At 33.8% G+C, this 23063-nt stretch overlaps 1 protein-coding gene across 2 annotated transcripts; it reads left to right on the forward strand.

The window, feature by feature from the left end:
- Positions 1 to 14348: 14348 nt before the first annotated feature.
- On the forward strand, positions 14349 to 20511 carry LOC117930007 (probable disease resistance protein At4g27220). Of its 2 annotated transcripts, XM_034850457.1 has the most exons (4): positions 14349 to 16053; positions 16607 to 17310; positions 18044 to 18555; positions 19580 to 20511. In XM_034850457.1, the coding sequence occupies exons 1-2, from the start codon at positions 14488 to 14490 to the stop codon at positions 16652 to 16654; spliced, it is 1614 nt and encodes a 537-aa protein (XP_034706348.1). In that variant the 5' UTR covers positions 14349 to 14487; the 3' UTR covers positions 16655 to 17310; positions 18044 to 18555; positions 19580 to 20511. The 2 variants fall into 2 exon arrangements, with proteins under 2 accessions (XP_034706348.1, XP_034706347.1); XM_034850456.1 differs by having other exon boundaries at positions 14349 to 17310.
- Positions 20512 to 23063: the final 2552 nt, after the last annotated feature.

Genomic DNA, 23063 nt, shown 5'->3' on the forward strand with positions numbered 1-23063 from the left:
AAAATTTTACATAATTATATTATTGTTGATTTGTTTTGTTACATATTGTTAAAAGTTATAAACAAATTATTTGATTTTGTTTATAATCAAAATTATACCAATGCTATCAAGTTATTATAACTGATTTTAATAATATGGTTTTGTCATATATATGAAGTTATTTGACAATGTCGAATATCACAAAACTCGAATTTGTGGCACTTGACATTTCGGGAAAGAACTATCTATCTTGGATCCTTGATACTGAATTACATCTTGATGCAATGAACTTTGGAGCTACGATCAAACAAGGAAATCAAGCATCCCTGCAGGATCGCGCAAAAGCATTGATTTTCCTTCGCCATCACCTCCATGAAGGTTTAAAAAATGAGTATCTTACGGTAAAGGACCCTTTTACTCTATGGAGTAATTTGAAGGAAAGATATGACCACCAGAAAACTATGATTCTCCCAAAAGCTCGATATGATTGGATGCACCTGAGGTTGCAAGATTTTAAAACTGTTAGTGAATACAACTCTGCACTTTTCAAAATCAGCTCTCAATTAAAGCTGTGTGGAGAAAAAATCACAGAGGAAGACATGTTAGAGAAAACTTTTACTACGTTTCATGCCTCGAATGTGCTCCTGCAGCAGCAATATCGAGAATGTAGATTTACAAAATATTCTGAATTAATATCATGTCTTCTTGTTGCTGAACAAAATAATGAGCTTTTGATGAGAAATCACCAGTCTCGTCCAACTGGATCTGAACCATTCCCTGAAGTGAATGCAATATTGTCCCAAACTCGTGGACGTGGACGAGGACGAGGACGTGGTCGTGGTCGTGGAAGAAATCCCCGATACCATGGTTCTTATAGTAATAATTCTCAGAAAATGAAAGCCTCATTGCACCACCAGAAGTGGAATAATACTGAGACAATACAAGAAAATGGGAATCGTTTACAAGATAAACCTCCTAAGAACCATGAGAATAATTGTTATAGATGTGGTATGAAGGGGCATTGGTCGCGTACCTGTCGTACGCCCAAACATTTGGTCGACCTTTACCAAGCATCAATAAAAGCTAAAGGAAAAGAGATAGAGATGAACTTTACCGATGGTGATGGATTGGACCTAACCTACAATGACATTGATTTCTTTGGAGGTCCCAATGAAAAAACAGACCATTTGATAAATGATGAAAAAATGAACATTGATTGATGTTACTTTATATATAAAATAATATATTATTATGTCTTATATTTACATCTGATTTACTTTGTTATTTACATTATGCCTTGTTTTTTTGTTATATCTGAAATCCATGTGTTATTTGGTCTCAAGATGAATGAGGATGATGTATGTCTCGCAGACTGTGCTACCACGCACACAATTCTTCGAGATAAAAAATATTTCCTCGAATTGACATTAATAAAAGCTAATGTAAGTACCATATCTGGTACTACAAACTTAGTTGAAGGCTCTGGAAGAGCAAACATAACGTTGCCAAATGGAACTAGGTTCCATATAAATGACGCGTTATATTCTAGCAAATCCAGAAGAAATTTGCTCAGTTTTAAAGATATCCACAGAAATGGATATCATATTGAAACTATGAATGAAGATAATGTAGAATATCTTTACATTACTTCCATTATATCTGGCCAGAAGCTTATAATGGAAAAACTCCCGGCTTTCTCCTCTGGGTTGTATCATACAACTATAAAGCCTATTGAATCATATGTTGTCGTGAACCAGAAGTTCAACGACCCAAAAGTTTTTGTCCTTTGGCATGACAGACTAGGTCACCCAGGGTCTTCAATGATGCGTCGAATAATCGAACACTCACATGGGCATCCATTAAAGAACCAAAAGATTCTTTCGCCCAATGAATACTCATGTGCTGCCTGCTCACAAGGTAAATTGATAATCAAACCATCTTTTACTAAAGTCATATCTGAGTCACCAATCTTTTTAGAAAGAATACATGGGGACATATGTGGGCCTATCCATCCACCATGTGGACCATTTCGTTATTTTATGATCTTAATAGATGCTTCTACTAGATGGTCACATGTTTATCTCCTTTCTACACGCCTTTGCTAGACTTCTTGCACAAATAATCAGATTACGAGCACAATTTCCAGATTATCCAATTAAGACAATACGTCTTGATAATGCTGGCGAATTTACTTCTCAAACATTCATTGACTATTGCATGTCAGTAGGGATAAATATTGAGCATCCTGTTGCTCATACTCATACCCAGAATGGTTTAGTAGAATCCTTCATCAAACGTCTCCAATTAATAGCTCGACCATTACTAATGAAAACCAAATTACCTACTTCCGCCTGGGGACATGCTATTATGCATGCTGCAGCTTTAGTCCGTATTCGACCTACAACTTACCATGAATACTCTCCTTCACAACTTGTGCTTGGAAAACAACCAAATATCTCTCACTTACGAATCTTTGGTTGTGCAGTATATGTACCAATTGCACCTACACAATGCACTAAAATGGGTCCCCAACGAAGACTTAGGGTTTATGTAGGTTTTGATTCTCCATCTATCATAAGATATCTTGAACCTTTGACAGGCGATGTTTTTACAGGCCGCTTTGCGGATTGTCATTTTAATGAGAGTGTTTTCCCATCATTAGGGAGAGAAAAGTCGATTCTTGAAGAACGACGAGAAATTAGTTGGAAGGCATCTACTATGACCCATCTTGATCCTCGTACAAATCAATGTGAACTAGAAGTTCAAAAGATCATTCATTTGCAAAATCTTGCAAATAAATTACCAGATGCATTCATTGATACCAAGAAAGTGACAAAGTCACATATCCCGGCTGCAAATACTCCAGCACGGATTGATGTCCCTGTAGGACAGTTAACAAATGAATCTAAGATACGCCTGAAGCGTGGTAGACTTGTCGGCTCAAAGGATGTAACTCCCCGGAAGAGGAGAACCCAAGAAAAACTTGGCACTCTAGAAGAGACCATCAAAATGACTGATCAGTTTAAAATTGATAAATCTATAGCCCTAGAAGAGGCACCAATAATGCAGAAAGCCCCCGAAGAGGCACAAATTGAACAAGAAGCCCCCGAAGAGGCACATATTGAACAAGAAACCCCTGAAGATCCACATATTGAACGAGAAGCCCCTGAAGAGGCACAGGTACCTGAAAATTATGAGATCTCAGTAAGTTATGTACAAACGGGAGAAAAATGGGATCGAAATAATATTGTTATTAACAATATTTTTGCTTTCCAAGTGGCCTCTGATATCATAAGAAATGATGAAGATCCCGAACCACGAAATGTGGAAGAATGTCGACATAGAAATGATTGGCCAAAATGGAAAGAAGCTATACAGGCAGAATTAAACTCATTAACAAAACGAGAAGTTTTTGGACCTGTAGTCCAAACACCTGAAGATGTAAAGCCTGTTGGGTACAAATGGGTATTTGTACGAAAGCGCAATGAGAATAATGAGATCATAAGATATAAAGCGTGATTAGTAGCACAAGGTTTCTCGCAGAGACCTGACATTGACTACGAGGAAACATATTCTCCCGTCATGGATGCAATCACATTTCGTTTCTTAATTAGCTTGGCAGTCTCAGAAGGACTGGATATGCGTCTCATGGATGTGATTACAGCATATTTATACGGATCCATGGATAATAATATATACATGAAAATCCCCGAAGGATTTAAATTGCCTGATGCAAATAATACAAAGCCTCGTAGCATCTACTCAATCAAGTTACAACGATCCTTGTATGGATTAAAGCAATCTGGACGCATGTGGTACAATCGCCTTAGCGAATACTTGCTAAAAGAAGGGTATGTGAATAACCCTATATGCCCATGCATCTTCATTAAGAAATCAGAAACCGGATTTGCAATTATTGCAGTGTATGTTGATGACTTAAATCTTGTTGGAACTCCTGAAGAGCTCATAAGAACAACAAATTACTTGAAAAAGGAGTTTGAGATGAAAGATCTTGGAAAAACAAAATTTTGTCTCGGCCTGCAGATCGAGCATTTTCCAAATGAGTTTTAGTACATCAATCAACATACATTAAGAAAGTTTTGAAGCGTTTTTATATGGATAAAGCGCATCCTTTAAGTTCTCCAATGGTTGTTCGATCACTTGATGTGAAAAGGGACCCATTTCGTCCTTGCGAAAATGATGAAGAGTTACTTGGTCCTGAAGTACCATATCTTAGTGCTATTGGTGCACTTATGTATCTTGCCAATTGTACACGTCCAGACATTGCTTTTTCTGTCAATTTATTAGCAAGATACAGTTCCGCTCCAACTCGAAGACATTGGAATGATATCAAACATATATTGCGTTATCTTCGCGGAACTACTGATATGGGTTTATTTTACTCGAGGGAATCAAAGCAACAATTGCTTGGATATGCAGATGTAGGATATCTTTCAGATCCACATAAAGGCAGGTCACAAACAGGGTATGTGTTTAATTGCAATGGTACTACTATTTCATGGAGATCTGTCAAACAAACAATGGTAGCCACATCATCAAATCATTCAGAAATACTGGCAATTCATGAAGCAAGTCGTGAATGTATATGGCTAAGATCTATGATCCAGCATATTCGGGAATCATGTGGACTCTCCTCTATCAAAGGTGACCCGATAACATTATTTGAAGATAATGCTGCATGCATTGCACAAATAACAGGGGGTTATATTAAAGGAGATAGAACTAAACACATTTCATCAAAATTCTTTTATACACATGAACTCCAGAAGAGTGGTGAAATTGATGTGCAACAAATACGCTCAAGTAATAATCTAGCAGATTTATTCACAAAATCATTGCCAACCTCAACATTCAAGAAGTTAATACACAGGATTGGAATGCGTCAACTCAAGGATATCGACATGAGGGGGAGTATGCTTGTAAAAGGGTATTAGTGTACTGTACTCTTTTTTCCTTCGTCCAGGTTTTGTCCTACTGGGTTTTACTGGCAAGGTTTTTAACGAGGCAGTTCTAATATACCAAGAAAAGAATATTGTACTCTTTTTTCTTTGCTAGGTTTTTCCTATAGGTTTTTTACTAGCAAGGTTTTAATGAGGCATATTCTTTTAATATGGTGGTCATCCAAGGGGGAGTGTTGTAAAGGAAAAGTAATGAATGACCACATTGATGTCCATTATGAACTCCATTTACTCATCTTTAAGATGAGTAATGGGAGTTCATATTATGAAGCCTATAAAAGGCTTCTTACCCCTCCATGTAAAAGCATCCCGAGAAAAGAAAGAAAATTCTTCCTTTCATTCTCTCTCTCTCTCTCTCTTTCTTTCACTTTCTCAATTCTCTTCCTTGATTCCTTCTTCCATATTATATATCAAAGTAAGATATATTTATCTTTACTACTTTGATTTGCATTTTATTTGTCCTTATTTTACAACAACTCTATTATTTTTCTTCTATAGAGAACCATTTTTTTTTTTTTACTTTCTCTTTCTAGATAAATGAATTTCAAATTAAGCTACACTTTATATTGAATTTATTAATGAATTTAATAATTTATAAAAATAAAATGAAATAGAAATGAATTTGGTGGTTTTAATTTGTTGTATTTAAATGCATTGAAGAATATAAGATTAGAATGACTATTTATTTCAATTTTAATGTCAACAATAATGGAAATGAGGATATAAAAATAAAAATAAATTGACAATAATATACATACACATGATTTAAAATATTTTTTATTTTCATTTTTTAAAAATTCTCAAATTACACATAATTTAAAATAATTGTTTATTTTCATTTTATAAAAACATCTTTTGACAGTTTTTTTCTTTTTTGCTAAATGATAAAATCTTATTTGATGATGTAATTTAAAAACAATGTTCTATTTTTAAAAACAAGAAATTACTCTTAAAATATATAACACGATTTGGCTATTATCTTCTTGTAATAATTTTTAAAAATAAAATGAAATAGAAAAAATAAAAAGAAAACAATAGAAGTTATTTTTATTAATTTAAAATAAAAATACAAAGAAATAAGAAAAAAATAAAATAAAAACAACAAAATTAGAAAGAGTAAAACATGATATCTTTGTTTTTTTTTTCATCCTCTTTATCACCCCATATCAAAAAAAAAAAAAAAAAAAAAAAACTTAAAATACGATCTTCTTTTGAATTATATCCATTTTTATGAATTTCCTTTTAATTTCTCTAAATTTTTTTATGAAACAAATAAATTCCAAATTAATCAACTCTTAATGCAAAAAATATTCATTTTTTAAAAACAATTCATAACTCAAAAATTGATTGAATTAGTATTAGAAAGTCAGAAAACTTAAAATTAATTCAATTAACATTAAAAATTCACAAACCCAAATTCATTTTGAATGATTTTACTAATTTTTTCTTTATATATAATTATAATTTTGTAAATTTTTTACTAAGTAATTATATTCCAAATTAAGTAAAACAAACGTTGGATTTACTAATAAAACTAGTAATTTTGGATAATAATTTAAAAATCAAATAGTGATATAACAATATATTAGAAATTTATAAATAAAATTGGTCTAAAATGACTATATTATTTTCTTCTATAGAGAATTATATTTTTTTTTTTACTTTCTAGAAATGAATTTCAAATTAAGGATACTTTATATTGAATTTATTAATGAATTTAATCATTTTTTAAAATTAATTTAAAACTTAAAAAATATATGTACTCACTAAAAAAATAATAGATAAAAACTGATATATATATATATATATATATATGAATTGTGACTTTATTGTCCTTCTATAGACACAATTATGTTTTTTGAGTTTTCTCTAGGTAAATAAATTTTAAATTAAATGAGACATAATTAATGCTTTGAATTATTTGGAATTCAAAAAATTAATTAACTAATTATAGACTAAATAAAAATGTTCAAACACTTAATCCTGAATTAATTATTAGATTTGTACATGTAATAAACAACTTGAATCATTTATATCTTAAAAAGTTTACTTATTTTTAAATTCATTTCAAATAAAATAGTATTAATAATTATTATTTTTAATTTATTATTATTCATTTTTTTAAAAAATTGACAAATGTTAATATTCATATTTTTAGAATATTTAAAAATATATATATAATTTATTATTTTATTATAGTATTAATATTATATTTTATTAAAAACTATTGATTTTTTAATTTATTTGTAATTGAAAATTTATTTTTAATAAGATTTCAATGAAATTTAGTTTATATTATATAAATTAAATTTGTAATTTTTTTTTTTATAAAATCAAATAAAAAAATGTTTTTATTTTTTGAAAAACATTTTTAAAAATAAATTAAAATGTCTCCTAATGGAAATTATTTTTCTTTCCATTCTTTTAATCACTCCAGTTATCCAAACATAAAGAAAAATGACAAAAAAGAAAATAGATGTGTCCGTTTATGGTCTTCATCCCCACGTATCAAACATGTCAGCAAGAGAACTTGGAAAATGAATTTCCAAGGAACTTGATAAGAACAAGTAGACAATGCCCTTTTGTTTCCTTACTGTATACAAGTCAGTAGACAAGGAAATAACTTTTCCTCGAAAGACGAAACGATACACTCTCAGAATGGCCAACCTCCATGGATTTGAAACGCTTCCTTGCTTTCCTGCTTAGCTCATAGGCTCGTAGGCTCATAGCTGCCGGGGCTTCAAACTAGGACACAACCCATTGAAACAACTCTTCTGTGCTTCTTCCTCGTCTTCTAGGAAATTGCTAGCACCACCTCGTATGAACCCATCAGCCTGCATGTGTCAACCACTTGCAAACATCAGTCTGATTCTATGTCCATTCCTAAGAGCCCCATCCACAGGCTGCTGCTGCTGCTGCTGCTGCTGCCTAGCTCTGGCATCCCTCGGCATCTCAACCTGTTGAGAGAGGTCCTCAATGTTACACCGTTAGGGCATGTTTCTGGATTGGAACACATCCTATGTCTCAGTATTCATTACTTGGTTTGAATTACTAATTAAGATTAAAATAGGAACCAATTACAATTAGGGCTGAAATCAGGACAGGGTTGGATTAGGTTGGTGGTTCAAGTAAAAAATAATTAACTTAAATTCAACCCAAGTCGGAGTCAAACTCTAACCTGAGTACTTAACTCAAAATCAATTCAACCTCTTTTGTTTCTAAGATTATTCCGAGTTTAAGTTAGTTGAATTAGATTCGAATTAGTTAGGTTGATCAAATTATATTATTCAAAATCAATCCATAATATTTTTTTTCGAACTTTTTTTTTATATATTTATACTAAAATTTAAATAGTAAATGAAATAAAATTTGAAAATAATCATAGCAAAATAAAACAAATTTATACATCTTTACACAAAAATAAAAAAGTAAATTATATAAAAGGTATTCGGTAAAATTTAATATTTATTATTTAATTACTTAAAATTGTCTTTGAATTAAACTATTTTTAAGTTATTAAATTATATTAAGTGGTTAAGTTGAATTACTCAATCAATTTTAACTTTAAGTTGTAATATATTAAATTACTTTATCAAACATATTTAATGTATTTAATTAATGATTTAAATTAAGTCATTAAGTCAATAAATTAACTTATCGTACACTTTAATAGGTTTAATTTTACTTTTCTTTAAAAATAATAAAAAAAGAATAAATGAAATAAATATTATTATATCGTGTAATATAAATCATAAATATTATAAAATAATCGAGTTCCTATCAGTTTGATATTTTACATCAAATAAGAAAAAAAAAAGTTTTTAATACCATACGTGTAACAAGTTCATAGATAAAATATTAGCTCATTCCTTTTGAAAAAATAAATAATAAAAACACGATATAAAATCTGAATAAATTAACAAAAGATGAAAACCAAATAATGATGGGCTCACAAATTTTTTTATACACAAAGGATAAGAGATTCAAATTTTTATTTTTATTTTGGTCAAATGAGATGGCTTCATTGCTAATAAAGTTGGAAAATTTAGTAGGCAAATTAATTTTAATTAGTTGAGTGTTGTCTTATTTGATGTGGCAGGTGCAAACAAGAAGCCAGGATTGGCCAACTTGCTTCTCCTTTCAATTTTTTTTTTCCTTTTTTGTCTTCCTTGATTATAATTCATACCAGTAGCCTGGTAGAAGGTTCTACTTTTATTTTCATTTTTCTTCACTTTCCTTAATCCAAGTAGAGTTGTGAAGACAGTGGCTTGTGGTTGAAAAATGCCACCAAAGCACAGGTAGCATGGTAAGCTTTCCAAGAACAGTGAAATCAAAATCTCAACTACGGTGAGAAAATAGATAATAACATTAAAGACAGTAATAAAAAAAACTCAGAAATTGTAATGATAACTTTGTAGGGAATTAAACCGAATTCCCAATCCGTGAGAAACAAAAAATTAGAGAAAACATACGCCAAAGAAAAACAATCACACGCACAAAACAGTATTTACGTGGTTCGGCAATTTGCCTACGTCCACGGAATTGCAGGGATATCACTATTATCAGGGAAGAATACAGAGTACAACCCCAGCGGCTACAATATTTTCCCTCTATATATAACATGGCAACCACACCACACTAAAAAACCTTAATTGCAAAAAGTGGTTCCACAATGGGCTAAACGGGCCCAACAGGCCTCAATAAATCTCTCATTAAAAAAAAAAACCATGCAATATTATTCGGGTCGGATCGTCAAACCGGACCAAACAAAACTAGGCTCTACAAAGCCCAACAAATCTCCCACTTGGAGACTAGTTTAATCACCAACATCAAACCGCTATCCTTCAAGAAACAATCTCTCATCCCTGCAACTCATCCTCCTGTCCTCAAGCTAGAAGACCAATTGAAACTGTGCACAACTTCAATTTCTCAATAGTGACACCCTTAGTCAACATGTCTGTCGGGTTCTTAGATCCACAAATCTTCTCAAGTATTACCAGTTTATCTTCAACAAGATAACAGATAAAGTGGTATTTTGTTTGTATATGCTTCGACTTTGAATGAAAAGCCGAATTTTTGGCAAGAAAAATTGCACTCTGACTGTCACTGTGTAGAATGCCCATCTCCTGCTTCTTACCCAATTCATCTAAGAAACCATGTAGCCAAATCATCTCCTTTCCAGCTTCAGTTGCTGCAACATACTCAGCTTCTGTAGTAGACAAAGTAACAATCTTCTGTAGATTTGAAGCCCATGATATAGTTGTACCACCTAGAGTAAAAACAAACCCAGTAGTACTCTTTCTACTATCAATATCACCAGCAAAATCAGCATCTACATAACCCTGCAGTTTCAAACTTGCACCTGTGAAGCAAAGACATGTATCTAATGAACCCTTCAGATATCTTAAAATCCACTTGACTGCCTCCCAATGCTGCTTTCCAGGCCTATTCATGAATCTGCTCACAACTCCCACTACATGTGCAATGTCTGGCCTTGTACACACCATAGCATACATCAAGCTGCCAATAGCTGAGGCATAGGGCACCTTGCTCATATGGTCCCTTTCTTCTTCTGTCTTCGGTTACTGTTCTTTGCTTAGTTTGAAATGACTACCCAAGGGTGTGCTCACTGGTTTAGCTTCATTCATGTTGAACCTGCTGAGAACTTTCTTCGCATACTTTGACTGTGAAAGTTTCAATGTACCATTAGCCTTGTCTCTAATGATTCTCATACCAAGGATTTTTTTTGCAGCTCCCAAATCCTTCATTGCAAACTGTTTGGACAATTGCTTCTTCAGATTATTAATCTTCTCAATATCAGACCCTGCAATAAGCATATCATCTACATACAACAGTAATATGATGTAAGAATTGTCAAAGGACTTAACATAGCAACAGTGATCAGCTTTACATCTCTTGAACCCAATTCTATGCATAAAATTGTCAAACTTCTTGTACCACTGTCTAGGAGCTTGTTTAAGGCCATACAAGCTCTTTCTCAATTTGCAAACTAGATTCTCTTGTCCCTGAACAATGAACCCTTCTGGCTGAATCATGTAAAGGTCTTCCTCCAAGTCACCATGAAGGAATGCTGTCTTCACATCTAACTGCTCAAGATGTAAGTTTTCTACAGCCACCATTCCCAGTACAAGTCTGATTATTGACATCTTCACAACTGGAGAAAATATCTCTGTGTAGTCAATGCCCTCCTTCTGTTGGAACCCTTTAACAACTAATCTGGCTTTGTAACGTTTGCTACCATCATGTTCATTCTTTATTCTGTATACCCACTTGTTGTGCAAAGCCTTCTTTCCTATTGGCAATTCAGTCAGTTCCCATGTCTGATTCCCCAATAAGGAATCCATCTCATCCTTCATGGCTAACTCCCACTTGCTTGAATTCTCATCTTGCAAGGCTTCATCATAACACTCTAGCTCACCACCATCAGTCAACAGGAGATAATTTAAAACAGGTGAATAACGCTGCGGAGGTCTAATGTTCCTGGAAGATCTGCGAACTTCAGCTACAGGTGTACTCAGATCTACCTGTGAATTTACATTCTCCTTATCTTCTTCACCCCCCTTCTGGACAGTACTTTCAGTCAATTCATCTAAGTTGACAAATTCAGATTTCTTTTGATCTATCTCTGTAACATCTAACACTACAGTTGACCTGTCCTTGTACATAACCTGTTCATTAAATATCACATTTCTACTTCTGATGATTTTCCTGTTTTGTTCATCCCAAAACCTATAGCCAAATTTCTCATCACCATAGCCAATGAAAAAACATATTTTTGACTTTGCATCAAGTTTACTACGAGCATCAGAATCAATATGAACATAAGAAACACAACCAAAAACTTTTAAATGTGAAAACTTCACCTCTTTATCACTCCAAACCTCCTCAGGAAGTCTGAACTCCATGGGAACCGATGGTCCTCGATTTATCAAGTAAGCTGCAGTGCTAACAGCATCAGCCCAAAAAGTTTTTGGTAGTCCAGCATGCAACCTCATACTTCTAGCACACTCATTGAGAGTTCTGTTCATGCGCTCAGCCACACCATTCTGTTGTGGTGTCCTAGGAATAGTCTTCTCCATCCTAATTCCCTGTGCAGCACAATACTCACTGAACCCTTCATCTATGTACTCTCCTCCATTATCTGACCTCAAACATTTTACTTTCAAACCTATTTCTGTCTCAACCATGACCTTCCACTTCTTAAAAGTTTCAAATACATTAGATTTATTTTTCAAAAAATAAACTCATACCTTTCTACTTGAGTCATCAATAAAAGTGAAATAGTACCTTGAACCTCCAAGGGATGCAACTGGAGAAGGCCCCCACAAATCAGTGTGTACTAGTTCCAATTTTTCAGCCTTCGGTGTCCTGCCAGTTTTCAAGAAGCTTACCTTTTTTTGCTTTCCTAAGATGCAACTTTCACACATGTCAAAATTAATGGACTTCAATTCTGGTAGTTTTCCTTTTGACAACAGCATCTTCATCCCTTTCTCACTCATGTGACCAAGTCTACGGTGCCATAGGCTTGTATCAGTACTTGCATCAGCAACTGCAATTGTGTCTCTTGGACATGAGGTCATATACAAAGTACTAGTCTTATTTCCACGAGCCAATACCCTAACTCCCTTTGTAACCTTCCAAGTACCACCAACAAATAGTATTGCATGTCCTTCATCATCAAGTTGTCCAACAGAAATCAGATTCCTCCTCAAGTCAGGAATATGTCAAACCTTCTCCAGTAACCAAACAGATCCATTGGGCAACGATATCCGGACGTCTCCCATACCCACAACATCCAAGACTGAACCATCAGCCAAATACACCTTACCAAAATCACCTGCAACATAATTCTGTATGATTTCTCGGTGTGGAGTGGTATGAAACGAAGCTCCTGAATCCAAAACCCATTCATCAAGTGGACTGTCTACTGCAAGAAGTAATGCATCCTGTACCTCTTCTGTTACAGCATTAGCAGAATCATCTTCATTCTTCTTCTTAGGGCTTTTGCATTGTCTTTTAAAGTGACCTGTTTTCCCACAATTCCAACATTGTACTTGTTGGCCTGATCTAGATTTGCTTCTGTTCCGATTAGAATTTCTGAAATTTGATCTACCTCGATTTGAATTTCTGTCATTACCTTTGCCTTTTGTCTCAAGGTTTAGGGCAGAACCAGATCCTGAGGTTTCACCTGCATCTCTTCGGTGAATCTCCTCAGCCAGAATTAAATCTCGTATATCATTGTACTTGAGCTTTTCCTTTCCTGTAGAATTGCTTACTGCCATCCTCATTGCCTCCCAACTGTTTGGCAAAGAAGCCAAGATGATCAGAGCACGAATTTCATCATCAAAATCAATTTCTACAGATGACAATTGATTTGTGATTGTATTAAATTCATTCAGATGTTGTGCTACTGATGCATTCTCTGCCATCTTCAAATTGAACAATTTCTTCATCAGATGCAACTTATTGTTTGCGGACGGCTTTTCATACATACCGGACAAAGCCTTCATCAAATCTGTTGTGGTCTTCTCCTTTACAACATTATGTGCAACAGACCTAGACAGAGTTAACCTAATAACTCCTAGAACCTGTCTGTCAAGAAGCAACCATTCCTCAGCCTTCATACTCTCAGGTTTTGTCCCCAAAAGAGATAGATGCAATTTCCTCCCATAGAGATAATCTTCAATCTGCATCCTCCAATATGCAAAGTCTGTGTCATCAAACTTTTCTATTCCAGACGCCTTTCCTGCTTCCTCTGCCATTGCTCCCACTCAAACCTAACCCTAGGCTCTGATACCAGTTGTAGGGAATTAAACCGAATTCCCAACCCATGAGAAACAAAAATTAGAGAAAACACAGGCCAAAGAAAAACAATCACACGCACAAGACAGTATTTACGTGGTTCGGCAATTTGCCTACGTCCACGGAGTTGCAGGGATATCACTATTATTAGGGAAGAATACAGAGTACAACCCCAGCGGCTACAATATTTTCCCTCTATATATAACATGGCAACTACACCACACTAAAAAACCCTAATTGCAAAAGTGGTTCCACAATGGGCTAAACGGGCCCAACAGGCCTCAATAAATCTCCCATTAAAAAAAAAAAAAACCATGCAATATTATTTGGGTCGGGTCATCAAACCGGATCAAACAAAACTAGGCTCCACAAAGCCCAACAAACTTGACTTACTGAGAACCCATCGATGGATATGGTTGGAACTTTGAATCAATGAGAGGGCATACCCACGGCTGATCTTCATTTTCATTTCCATTCTGCTGGTTTGTGCCTCCATCTCCTTCTTTGCTTTCTAAAACCTTTCATTTCCTTTTCCTTTTTTCCTTTTGTCACGTTGAATCCAATTGTATAAGTTCTCTCTTGACCCATAGTCCTTTGAGGCCCTTTGCTTGCTAAAAGTAAAAACCCTTTCATTGAATCCGCACTGCTGGTATTTTTTGTCATCTGGTTTCCTGGAGGAGAAAAAGTGGGAAATCCCAAATAGGAAATGGAGGAAATTGTTGTTACGATTGCAGCAAAAGTTGCAGAGTACCTGGTTGCTCCAATTGGACGTTCATTTGGCTATCTGTTTAACTACCGCAGCAACATTGATGATCTCAGGCAACAAGTTGAAAAGCTGGGGGATGCCAGGGCTAGGTTGGAGCGATCTGTAGATGAAGCTATTAGGAATGGGGATGAAATTGAAGCTGATGTTGACAAGTGGCTTTTGCGTGTTAGTGGGTTCATGGAAGAGGCTGGCAAATTTTTTGAGGCTGAGAAGAAAGCAAACCAGAGCTGTTTCAATGGGTCCTGTCCAAATTTGAAGTCACAATACCAACTGAGCAGGGAAGCGAAGAAGAGGGCAAGGGTTGTTGCTGAAATCCAAGGAGATGGAAAATTTGAGAGGGTATCATATCGTGCTCCTCTGCCAGGGATAGGATCTGCGCCTTTCAAAGGTCATGAAGCTTTAGAATCAAGAATGACTACTTTGGATGAAATTATGGAGGCCTTGAGGGATGCTCATGTCAATATCATTGGGGTATGGGGAATGGCTGGTGTGGGGAAGACCACACTGATGAAACAAGTAGCTAAACAAGCTGAAGAAGAGAAGTTATTTGATAAGGTGCTTATGGCTTATATATCTTCCACTCCTGAGTTGAAAAAAATTCAAGGTGAACTTGCAGACATGCTTGGTTTGAAATTTGAGGAGGAGAGTGAAATGGGAAGAGCGGCTCGACTATGTGAGAGGTTGAAGAAAGTGAAGAAGATCCTCATGATTTTGGATGATATTTGGACTGAACTCGATCTGGAGAAAGTGGGAATTCCTTTTAGAGATGATCATAAGGGATGTAAAATGGTGCTCACCTCTAGAAATAAACATGTATTGTCCAATGAGATGGGTACTCAAAAGGATTTCCCTGTTGAACATTTACAAGAGGAAGAAGCATTGATTTTATTTAAGAAGATGGCTGGTGATTCCATTGAGGAGCCAGATTTGCAATCCATAGCAACTGATATAGCAAAAGAATGTGCGGGTTTGCCAATTGCAATCGTAACAGTGGCAAAGGCATTAAAAAACAAGGGTTTGTCTATATGGGAGGATGCCTTGCGACAACTAAAGAGGTCTATTCCAACAAAAATTAAAGGAATGGATGCAATGGTATACTCAACTTTGCAGTTGAGTTACAAACACTTGGAGGGTGATGAAGTTAAGTCCTTGTTCTTACTTTGTGGTTTAATGTCTAATAAGATTTATATTGATGATTTATTGAAATATGGTATGGGTCTGCGATTGTTTCAAGGAACTAATACATTGGAAGAGGCAAAAAATAGAATTGATACATTGGTCGATAGCCTCAAAGCTTCAAAGCTGCTACTAGACACTGGCCACAATTCATTTGTTAGAATGCATGATGTTGTTCGTGATGTTGCCATAGCAATTGTATCCAAGGTCCATCATGTATTTTCTCTGCGAGAAGATGAATTGGCAGAGTGGCCAAAGATGGATGAACTCCAAACCTGCACCAAGATCTCTCTGGCTTACAATGATATTTGTGAGCTTCCTATAGGATTGGTATGTCCGGAACTTGAACTCTTTTTATTCTATCACACCATTGATTATCATCTGAAAATCCCAGAGACATTTTTTGAAGGGATAAAAAAACTCAAAGTTTTAGACCTTTCTAATATGCATTTTACATCACTACCTTCATCACTCCATTGCCTTACAAATCTTCAAAGATTGAGTTTGAATTGGTGCAAGTTAGGAGACATCTCGATAATTGTAGAGCTAAAGAAACTAGAATTTCTTAGCTTTATGGGTTCGAATATTGAAAAGTAGCCCAGAGAAATAGCACAGTTGACCCATCTAAGGCTGTTTGATTTGCGGGACTGTTCCAAACTTAGAGAAATTCCACCAAATGCCATATCAAGCTTGTCCAAATTAGAAAATTTGTGCATGGAAAATAGTTTTACTCTATGGGAGGTGGAAGGAAAAAGTAATGCTTCCATTGCCGAGTTAAAATATTTGCCCCATTTAACTACTTTAGACATACAAATACCAGATGCCAAACTGTTGCTGACAGACGTCCTCTTTGAGAAGTTGATAAGATATAGAATATTTATAGGTGATGTCTGGAGCTGGGATAAAAATTGTCCAACCACAAAAACATTGAAGCTCAATAAGCTCGATACAAGCCTTCATCTAGCTGATGGTATTAGCTTACTGTTGAAAGGAGCAAAAGATCTACACTTGCGTGAACTGAGTGGTGCTGCAAATGTTTTTCCCAAGTTAGATAGGGAAGGTTTTCTTCAATTAAAGCATCTCCATGTTAAAAGAAGTCCAGAGATGCAACATATCATGAATTCAATGGATCCAGTTCTGTCACCTTGTGCTTTTCCTGTTCTGGAGTAATTATTTCTCAATCAGTTGATTAACTTGCAAGAAGTATGTCATGGCCAACTTCTAGTAGGGTCCTTTAGTTACTTAAGAGTTGTAAAAGTGGAACATTGCGATGGTTTAGAATTCCTCTTTTCAATGTCTATGGTTAGAGGCCTTTCAAGACTTGAAAAAATAGAAATAACTAGATGCAAAAATATGTATAAGATGGTTGCACAAGGAAAAGAAGATGGAGATGATGCTGTTGATGCAATTTTGTTCGCTGAGCTGAGATACTTGACATTACAACACTTACCAAAGCTCAGAAATTTCTGCTTAGAAGGGAAAACAATGCCTTCCACCACGAAGAGGTCACCAACAACTAATGTAAGGTTCAACGGCATTTGTTCAGAGGGTGAACTTGATAATCAGACATCGGTTTTCAACCAACTGGTATGTCATAGCTCAATAATACTTTCTAGCTAGTCATTTTATTTTTGAATCTCTTCAGTTTAAAAAATTGCTATTTTTGGAAAAAAAATTCAGGACTTGCCACTCAATTGATTTGGGTCGATAGGTCTCCCTTCATTTATATCCCAAAAATTATCACTGTTAGTGCCTCTTCTTCTAAGACTTTAAGAGAATGAGTTTCAACTAATACCCAACCTATTGATAAATGAAAGGAAAATATGACATGACATCATGCCTTTTGTAGGTTACATGTTTTATTTTAATATTGAAACTCTGGGTTCAAAGGGAAAACTGTGCAAAGATTTAAGGTTTTTCCATTGATGTAATAGAAAACTGTTCACACAATCCAAATAGACCCAGTGAATCTTGTCTTGGTGCGATGTCCAAATACCAGACCATTAGTTCTGGAGAGCTTAGTATAAAATCCATATATAAACACACGCACAATATGTGTGTATGTATATGTATGTGTATGAAAATCTTGACAGAAACTACAAATACCTAAAGTTATGAGAAATTGCATATCATTTATAACAGTTTTGGAAACTATAAACATGCTTGATAGAAAACTCTAATTTTATTTGAGATTACAGCCGTCATGATAATATTTTCACTATATTTATTGCAGTATTATGCCTTGTCCTCAGTAGTTTGGCATATACAAATGATGCAATATACCATTGTTCTTATGCTTTCTGAGATTCTCATGTTACAGGAGGGTTGGCATGGTCAACTCCTACTTTCCTTCCGCAACCTCCAGTCCCTGAAGATGAAGAATAGCGCTTCACTGTTGAAAGTACTCCCACCCAGTTTGCTTCAAAACTTACAGAATTTGGAAGTACTAATAGTGGAAAACTGTAAACAATTTGAAGAAGTATTTGATCTTGAAGGGCAAAATGTTGATGATGGACATGTTGGACTCCTGCCTAAGAAAAACTGAGTTTAATTGGTTTGCCTATGTTGAGACATATATGCAACAAGGACCCTCGACACATTCTGTGCTTCCAAAACCTGAAATGGTTAAAAGTACACAAATGTGGCAGCTTGAGAAACCTTTTCCCTGCTTCTATGGCCTTGGGTCTTATGGGCACTATCATATTTCCTAAGTTAATCCATCTTTCACTAGAATCTTTACCCAGCCTAACAAGTTTCTATCAAGCATATCATGTTCTAAAAAGGTTTGATTCTGCAGATGATATCCCAGTTGCAGTGCTCTTTAATGAGAAGGTCAGTTCTCTCTTAGAATCCTTTTCTTTTTACTTCTTATGATATTAAATTTCATTATAATACTGTTTAGAATCAAATTTTGAATGAAAAGAAAGAAAATTTAGATTAAATCTTGCTTCTGGAATATTTTAATTGTATGACAGTTTTCTATTTATATTAGAATGAATTTCATCCAAATTCTGTTATTTGTTGACAGATTTTTTTTCCTTACAAATTCTAATTATTTTAGGTGATGGAATTCAACTTTTTTAAGCACTTACATTCCCTCCACCCCCTCTTCAATGGGGATCTCTGGTAAACATATACAGGACAACCCAAAGTAGTTGCCTATAATAATGTTAAGGTAGAACTTTAGTATTTTTTTGGTTTTAAGGAAAGGTGGATTTGGGGATTATAAGATGGTTAGAGTATCTTATTGCTTCCCATATGTTTTTCCACCATTTGTACATAAATGCTATTGAGAGGTGCTTCTAATCATTTTCTGAGATCTGGAATTTGTGTTCCATCCACAAAATTTCAGCTGTAAATGTGAATTCCTCTGCTCAGCAAACAAAATAATTCATGTGAAAGTGGCAAGAAAAATGACAAAATTTAGCAATTGTAGGATCCTCCTCCTTGTCTTTTTCTTTATTGTATCTGAATATTTGAATCAGTATAGACCAAGATCAAATGCTAGTCAGTGCCTTGGACTTAAATTGATACATTGAGATCAAATGATGCATGTTTTCTCTTTAAAAAGTTCTTTCTTAGATGGTAAGGACACCTCATAAGCAAACAGTCACCTGGAACATGGAATTTTGATTTCAATGGTATTGATAGCATTGATGGCAACTTCATAAGCAATATTTTGAATATTTCTGAGAAGATGAAGTGATGAAATTTATTATGTTTTTTTTTTCTTGCCCCAATTCTAGCTGGTTCTAGACATGGATAATTTTCTTCTATTAACCTTTTGCCTTATATTGTCTTTATGTCAAATTATTCAAAATATATAAATAACAAAATGGTGGGATGAACTCCGCAGGCTGCGTTGCCTAGCTTGGAGCTATTAAACATCTCAGGACTGGATAATGTGAAAAAGATATGGCACAACCAACTACCTCAAGATTCCTTCACCAAACTAAAAGATGTGAAGGTGGCATCCTGTGGACAACTGCTGAATATTTTTCCATCCAGTATGTTGAAAACGTTACAGAGTCTACAGTTTCTGAAAGCAGTGGATTGTAGTTCATTAGAAGAGGTTTTTGATATGGAAGGGATAAATGTGAAGGAAGCTATAGCAGTCACTCAGTTGAGTAAATTGATTCTACAATTTCTGCCAAAGGTTAAGCAGATATGGAATAAGGAACCCCATGGAATTCTCACTTTTCAAAACTTAAAATCAGTAATGATTGATCAATGTCAGAGTTTGAAAAATCTTTTTCCAGCATCTTTAGTCAGAGATCTAGTGCAACTTCAGGAACTACAAGTGTGGTCTTGTGGGATAGAGGTAATTGTTGCAAAGGACAATGGAGTCAAGACAGCAGCTAAGTTTGTATTCCCTAAAGTAACCTCTCTCAGACTCTCCCAGCTACATCAACTTAGGAGTTTCTACCCAGGGGCACATACTTCACAGTGGCCATTGTTGAAAGAACTGAAGGTGCATGAGTGCCCTGAAGCCAATTTATTTGCATTTGAAACTCCAACATTCCAACAAATACATCATATGGGAAATCTTGATATGCTGATTCACCAGCCCCTTTTCTTGGTGCAACAGGTAAGGTCCCAAACCTTTTTGGATGTGATTCACCTCATCAAGTTTCATAATTGTCAAGTTTTGTTTAATTGTACATTAAATTTTCATGTTATTGTAGCAATCACAATTAGCTTGCTCAGCAGATCATGTATTGGATTGCTCCCTTGCCACTATTTTTTCAGTTTTGCCAACCCTTATATATGTTTATAAAACCCGTCCAATCAGAGACTATTCATGAATTTTCTAGATATCCCTTCAAAGAAACTAGTGGGAGACTTCAATTAATTATATTTTGCAATTGAATTTATCTGATTGAGGAGGTCTTTCAGTACAAGTAAACTAATAACTTGATCTGAAAAGGTGGATGCAGAGACCAAAACAACATGCTGGCAACACGATTGTTGGCCCCCACTTGATCCAGAAGTTCTTCAGAGAGGATCCTAGATTTCTTTGTTTCTCCCTATCGCAGTTGAACTTTTAAGCTAAAATTTGACCTAATCCTTTCTTGTGAGAGGAATATATATGACTAGTCTATATAGTTCAAACCAATATTGCAATTTATAGTAAATTTTATTTCACTTATTGAATTCTATTTTATTTATTACTTAATATACATTATTATTTTTATTATTAAACTAACGACTAACCTAATCTTGTATCCCCATTTTCAATATCTTAAATATATTATAAATATTTTCTTTATCCTCCCACTTTCTCTTTTTATTTATAATAATGTTACATTCACATGCACAAAGTCCAATTTTATATATTTATTTATTTATTTTTTTTTGTAGTTCTTCATGCATTCTTTGCTTTTAGCTATTGATTTCTCTACACATAGAGAGTTCCACAGTGACATGATATGAACTATAATTTATTGATATGGCGTAAGTAATAATGAATTAAAAAAAATTAAAAGAAAAACTAGTTTAGTTTGGATATATTTTTAACTTTTTTTTTAACCACATGCACAAAATATATATATATATGTATTTCCGACCATCACGTACACACACGACCACAAAACCTATTATTATTATTTTTACACTTTCATCAATCACATAACCCTATTTTTTTTTTTTTTTTTATCAATTTCATTACTTAGATCTATTCATTTAAAAATTTGATTTTTCATTTTTTTATCAATAAAACAACCTATATTCATAAATTTTCAATATTTTGAACTAAAAGAAAATTATTATTATTATACTTTTTTTTAGGGTTCAAAACTAATTAATCAATCTAAATAATAATTTAAAAATTAAAATTTTATCAAAAAATTTGTTCTTCAAACCCTAAATCTCCAAATGTTTAATTTTAAGGTGCTTTATGTTCTTCGATCTATTTGATTTTCGATTAATAAGGTTTTCTAAAAAGAGTAGGCAAGAAAGAATTAATTATGAAATGACATTTCTACCTTTATTAAAAGTATTTAATTCCTTTATTTAAATTACTACTTTACCCACAAAAATTAATTTGGGGTGATACAAATTAGTTGAGTTATTATATCTTAGAGTGGGGATAAACTAAGAGATGTCTGGTGCATTGATTCTCAAGTTATCAAAAGGGTTAGAATCTTCTTAAATAGAATGAGATTTTCATGTTTCATCCTAATTGTTCTTATTTTTGCTTCTCATTACTTGTAATTTTATTTACCATTTGAAATCCACGCTACAACACTTCATTTTTTAAAACTGTTTTCATAAAACAATAACCAACGATACTTCAAGTTTTTATAAACAATCTTTTGTTTTTAAAAATAAAAAACTATTTTTAAATTGCATAGCCAAATAAACTCTATAATTTCCAATATTTCAACTGAAAAATTGGTGAGATATTGGTACCCAAAAGGGTAGGGTAAAATAAATACCTAAAATAATCATCAAACCTTCTAAAGAACCAACTAAATTAGGATAGTGGTGGGAAATCAAGTGAAAGTATCATCTTTTGATGAAATATGGCTAAAAATTAACAATTTTTTTTTTTCGCCTTCCTTTTCGAAAACTAGGTCAACCTTGTTTACTCAATCCAATGTGTTAGAGTTGGGTTAGAATGCCTAAATGAGTTGACCCAACTCGACTCAATAAATGAGAGAAATAAAGGAAGCGGTTTTTGAGAGTTTTTAAACTAATCAAAACAACCATTATTAAAAAAAAAAGTTCACCCTGTGTAGGAATAATCTCACCCTCAAAAATATATATATTTTTTTCTCTCTTTGAAAACAAAGAAAGAATACAATTCTTCTTTATGAAAAAATAAGTATTTTCTCTTAATTTTTTTTTCATATGAAAACAAAGATCAAAACTTTTATACCGTGGAAAAGAATAACTTTCATATTTGTAATTACATTTATGACTTGTGACAAAAAAAAGTAGTCAATGAAAAAATCAATTGTACTTCTTGGACATCTCAAAAGGAACTTGAAAGCTTTATTTTACATCATAATATTTTGTTCATTGTCACTTACTTTCTTATGAATGAACTACTCTTTTCTTAATATAAAAATAAAAATTTTAAAAAATGCATCATCAAAATTGAGGAAAATAATCTACTTTTTATAATGAAAATCCAATTAAAAAAAAAAAAAAATTCAACCAATGAAGCTATGAATGCAACAAATTTTGAACAATCTTGACTCTAATAATCTTCATTTCCTAATATAGTTTATTAAGAAATATTTTTTTTTTATTGAAATTATCAATCACATTTTGCTGTATTTTTTTATTTAAGAATCGAAGTTTTTACCTTTTTAATTTTTGGTTTAATCTTTTAT

Source organism: Vitis riparia, chromosome 14, assembly GCF_004353265.1.
Source record: "Vitis riparia cultivar Riparia Gloire de Montpellier isolate 1030 chromosome 14, EGFV_Vit.rip_1.0, whole genome shotgun sequence".
NCBI classification, from domain to species: domain Eukaryota; kingdom Viridiplantae; phylum Streptophyta; class Magnoliopsida; order Vitales; family Vitaceae; genus Vitis; species Vitis riparia.

What these genes read in the sequence shown, in the direction of transcription:
- LOC117930007 (XM_034850456.1), top strand. Translation starts at nt 14,488, where the DNA reads ATGGAGGAAATTGTTGTTACGATTGCAGCAAAAGTTGCAGAGTACCTG.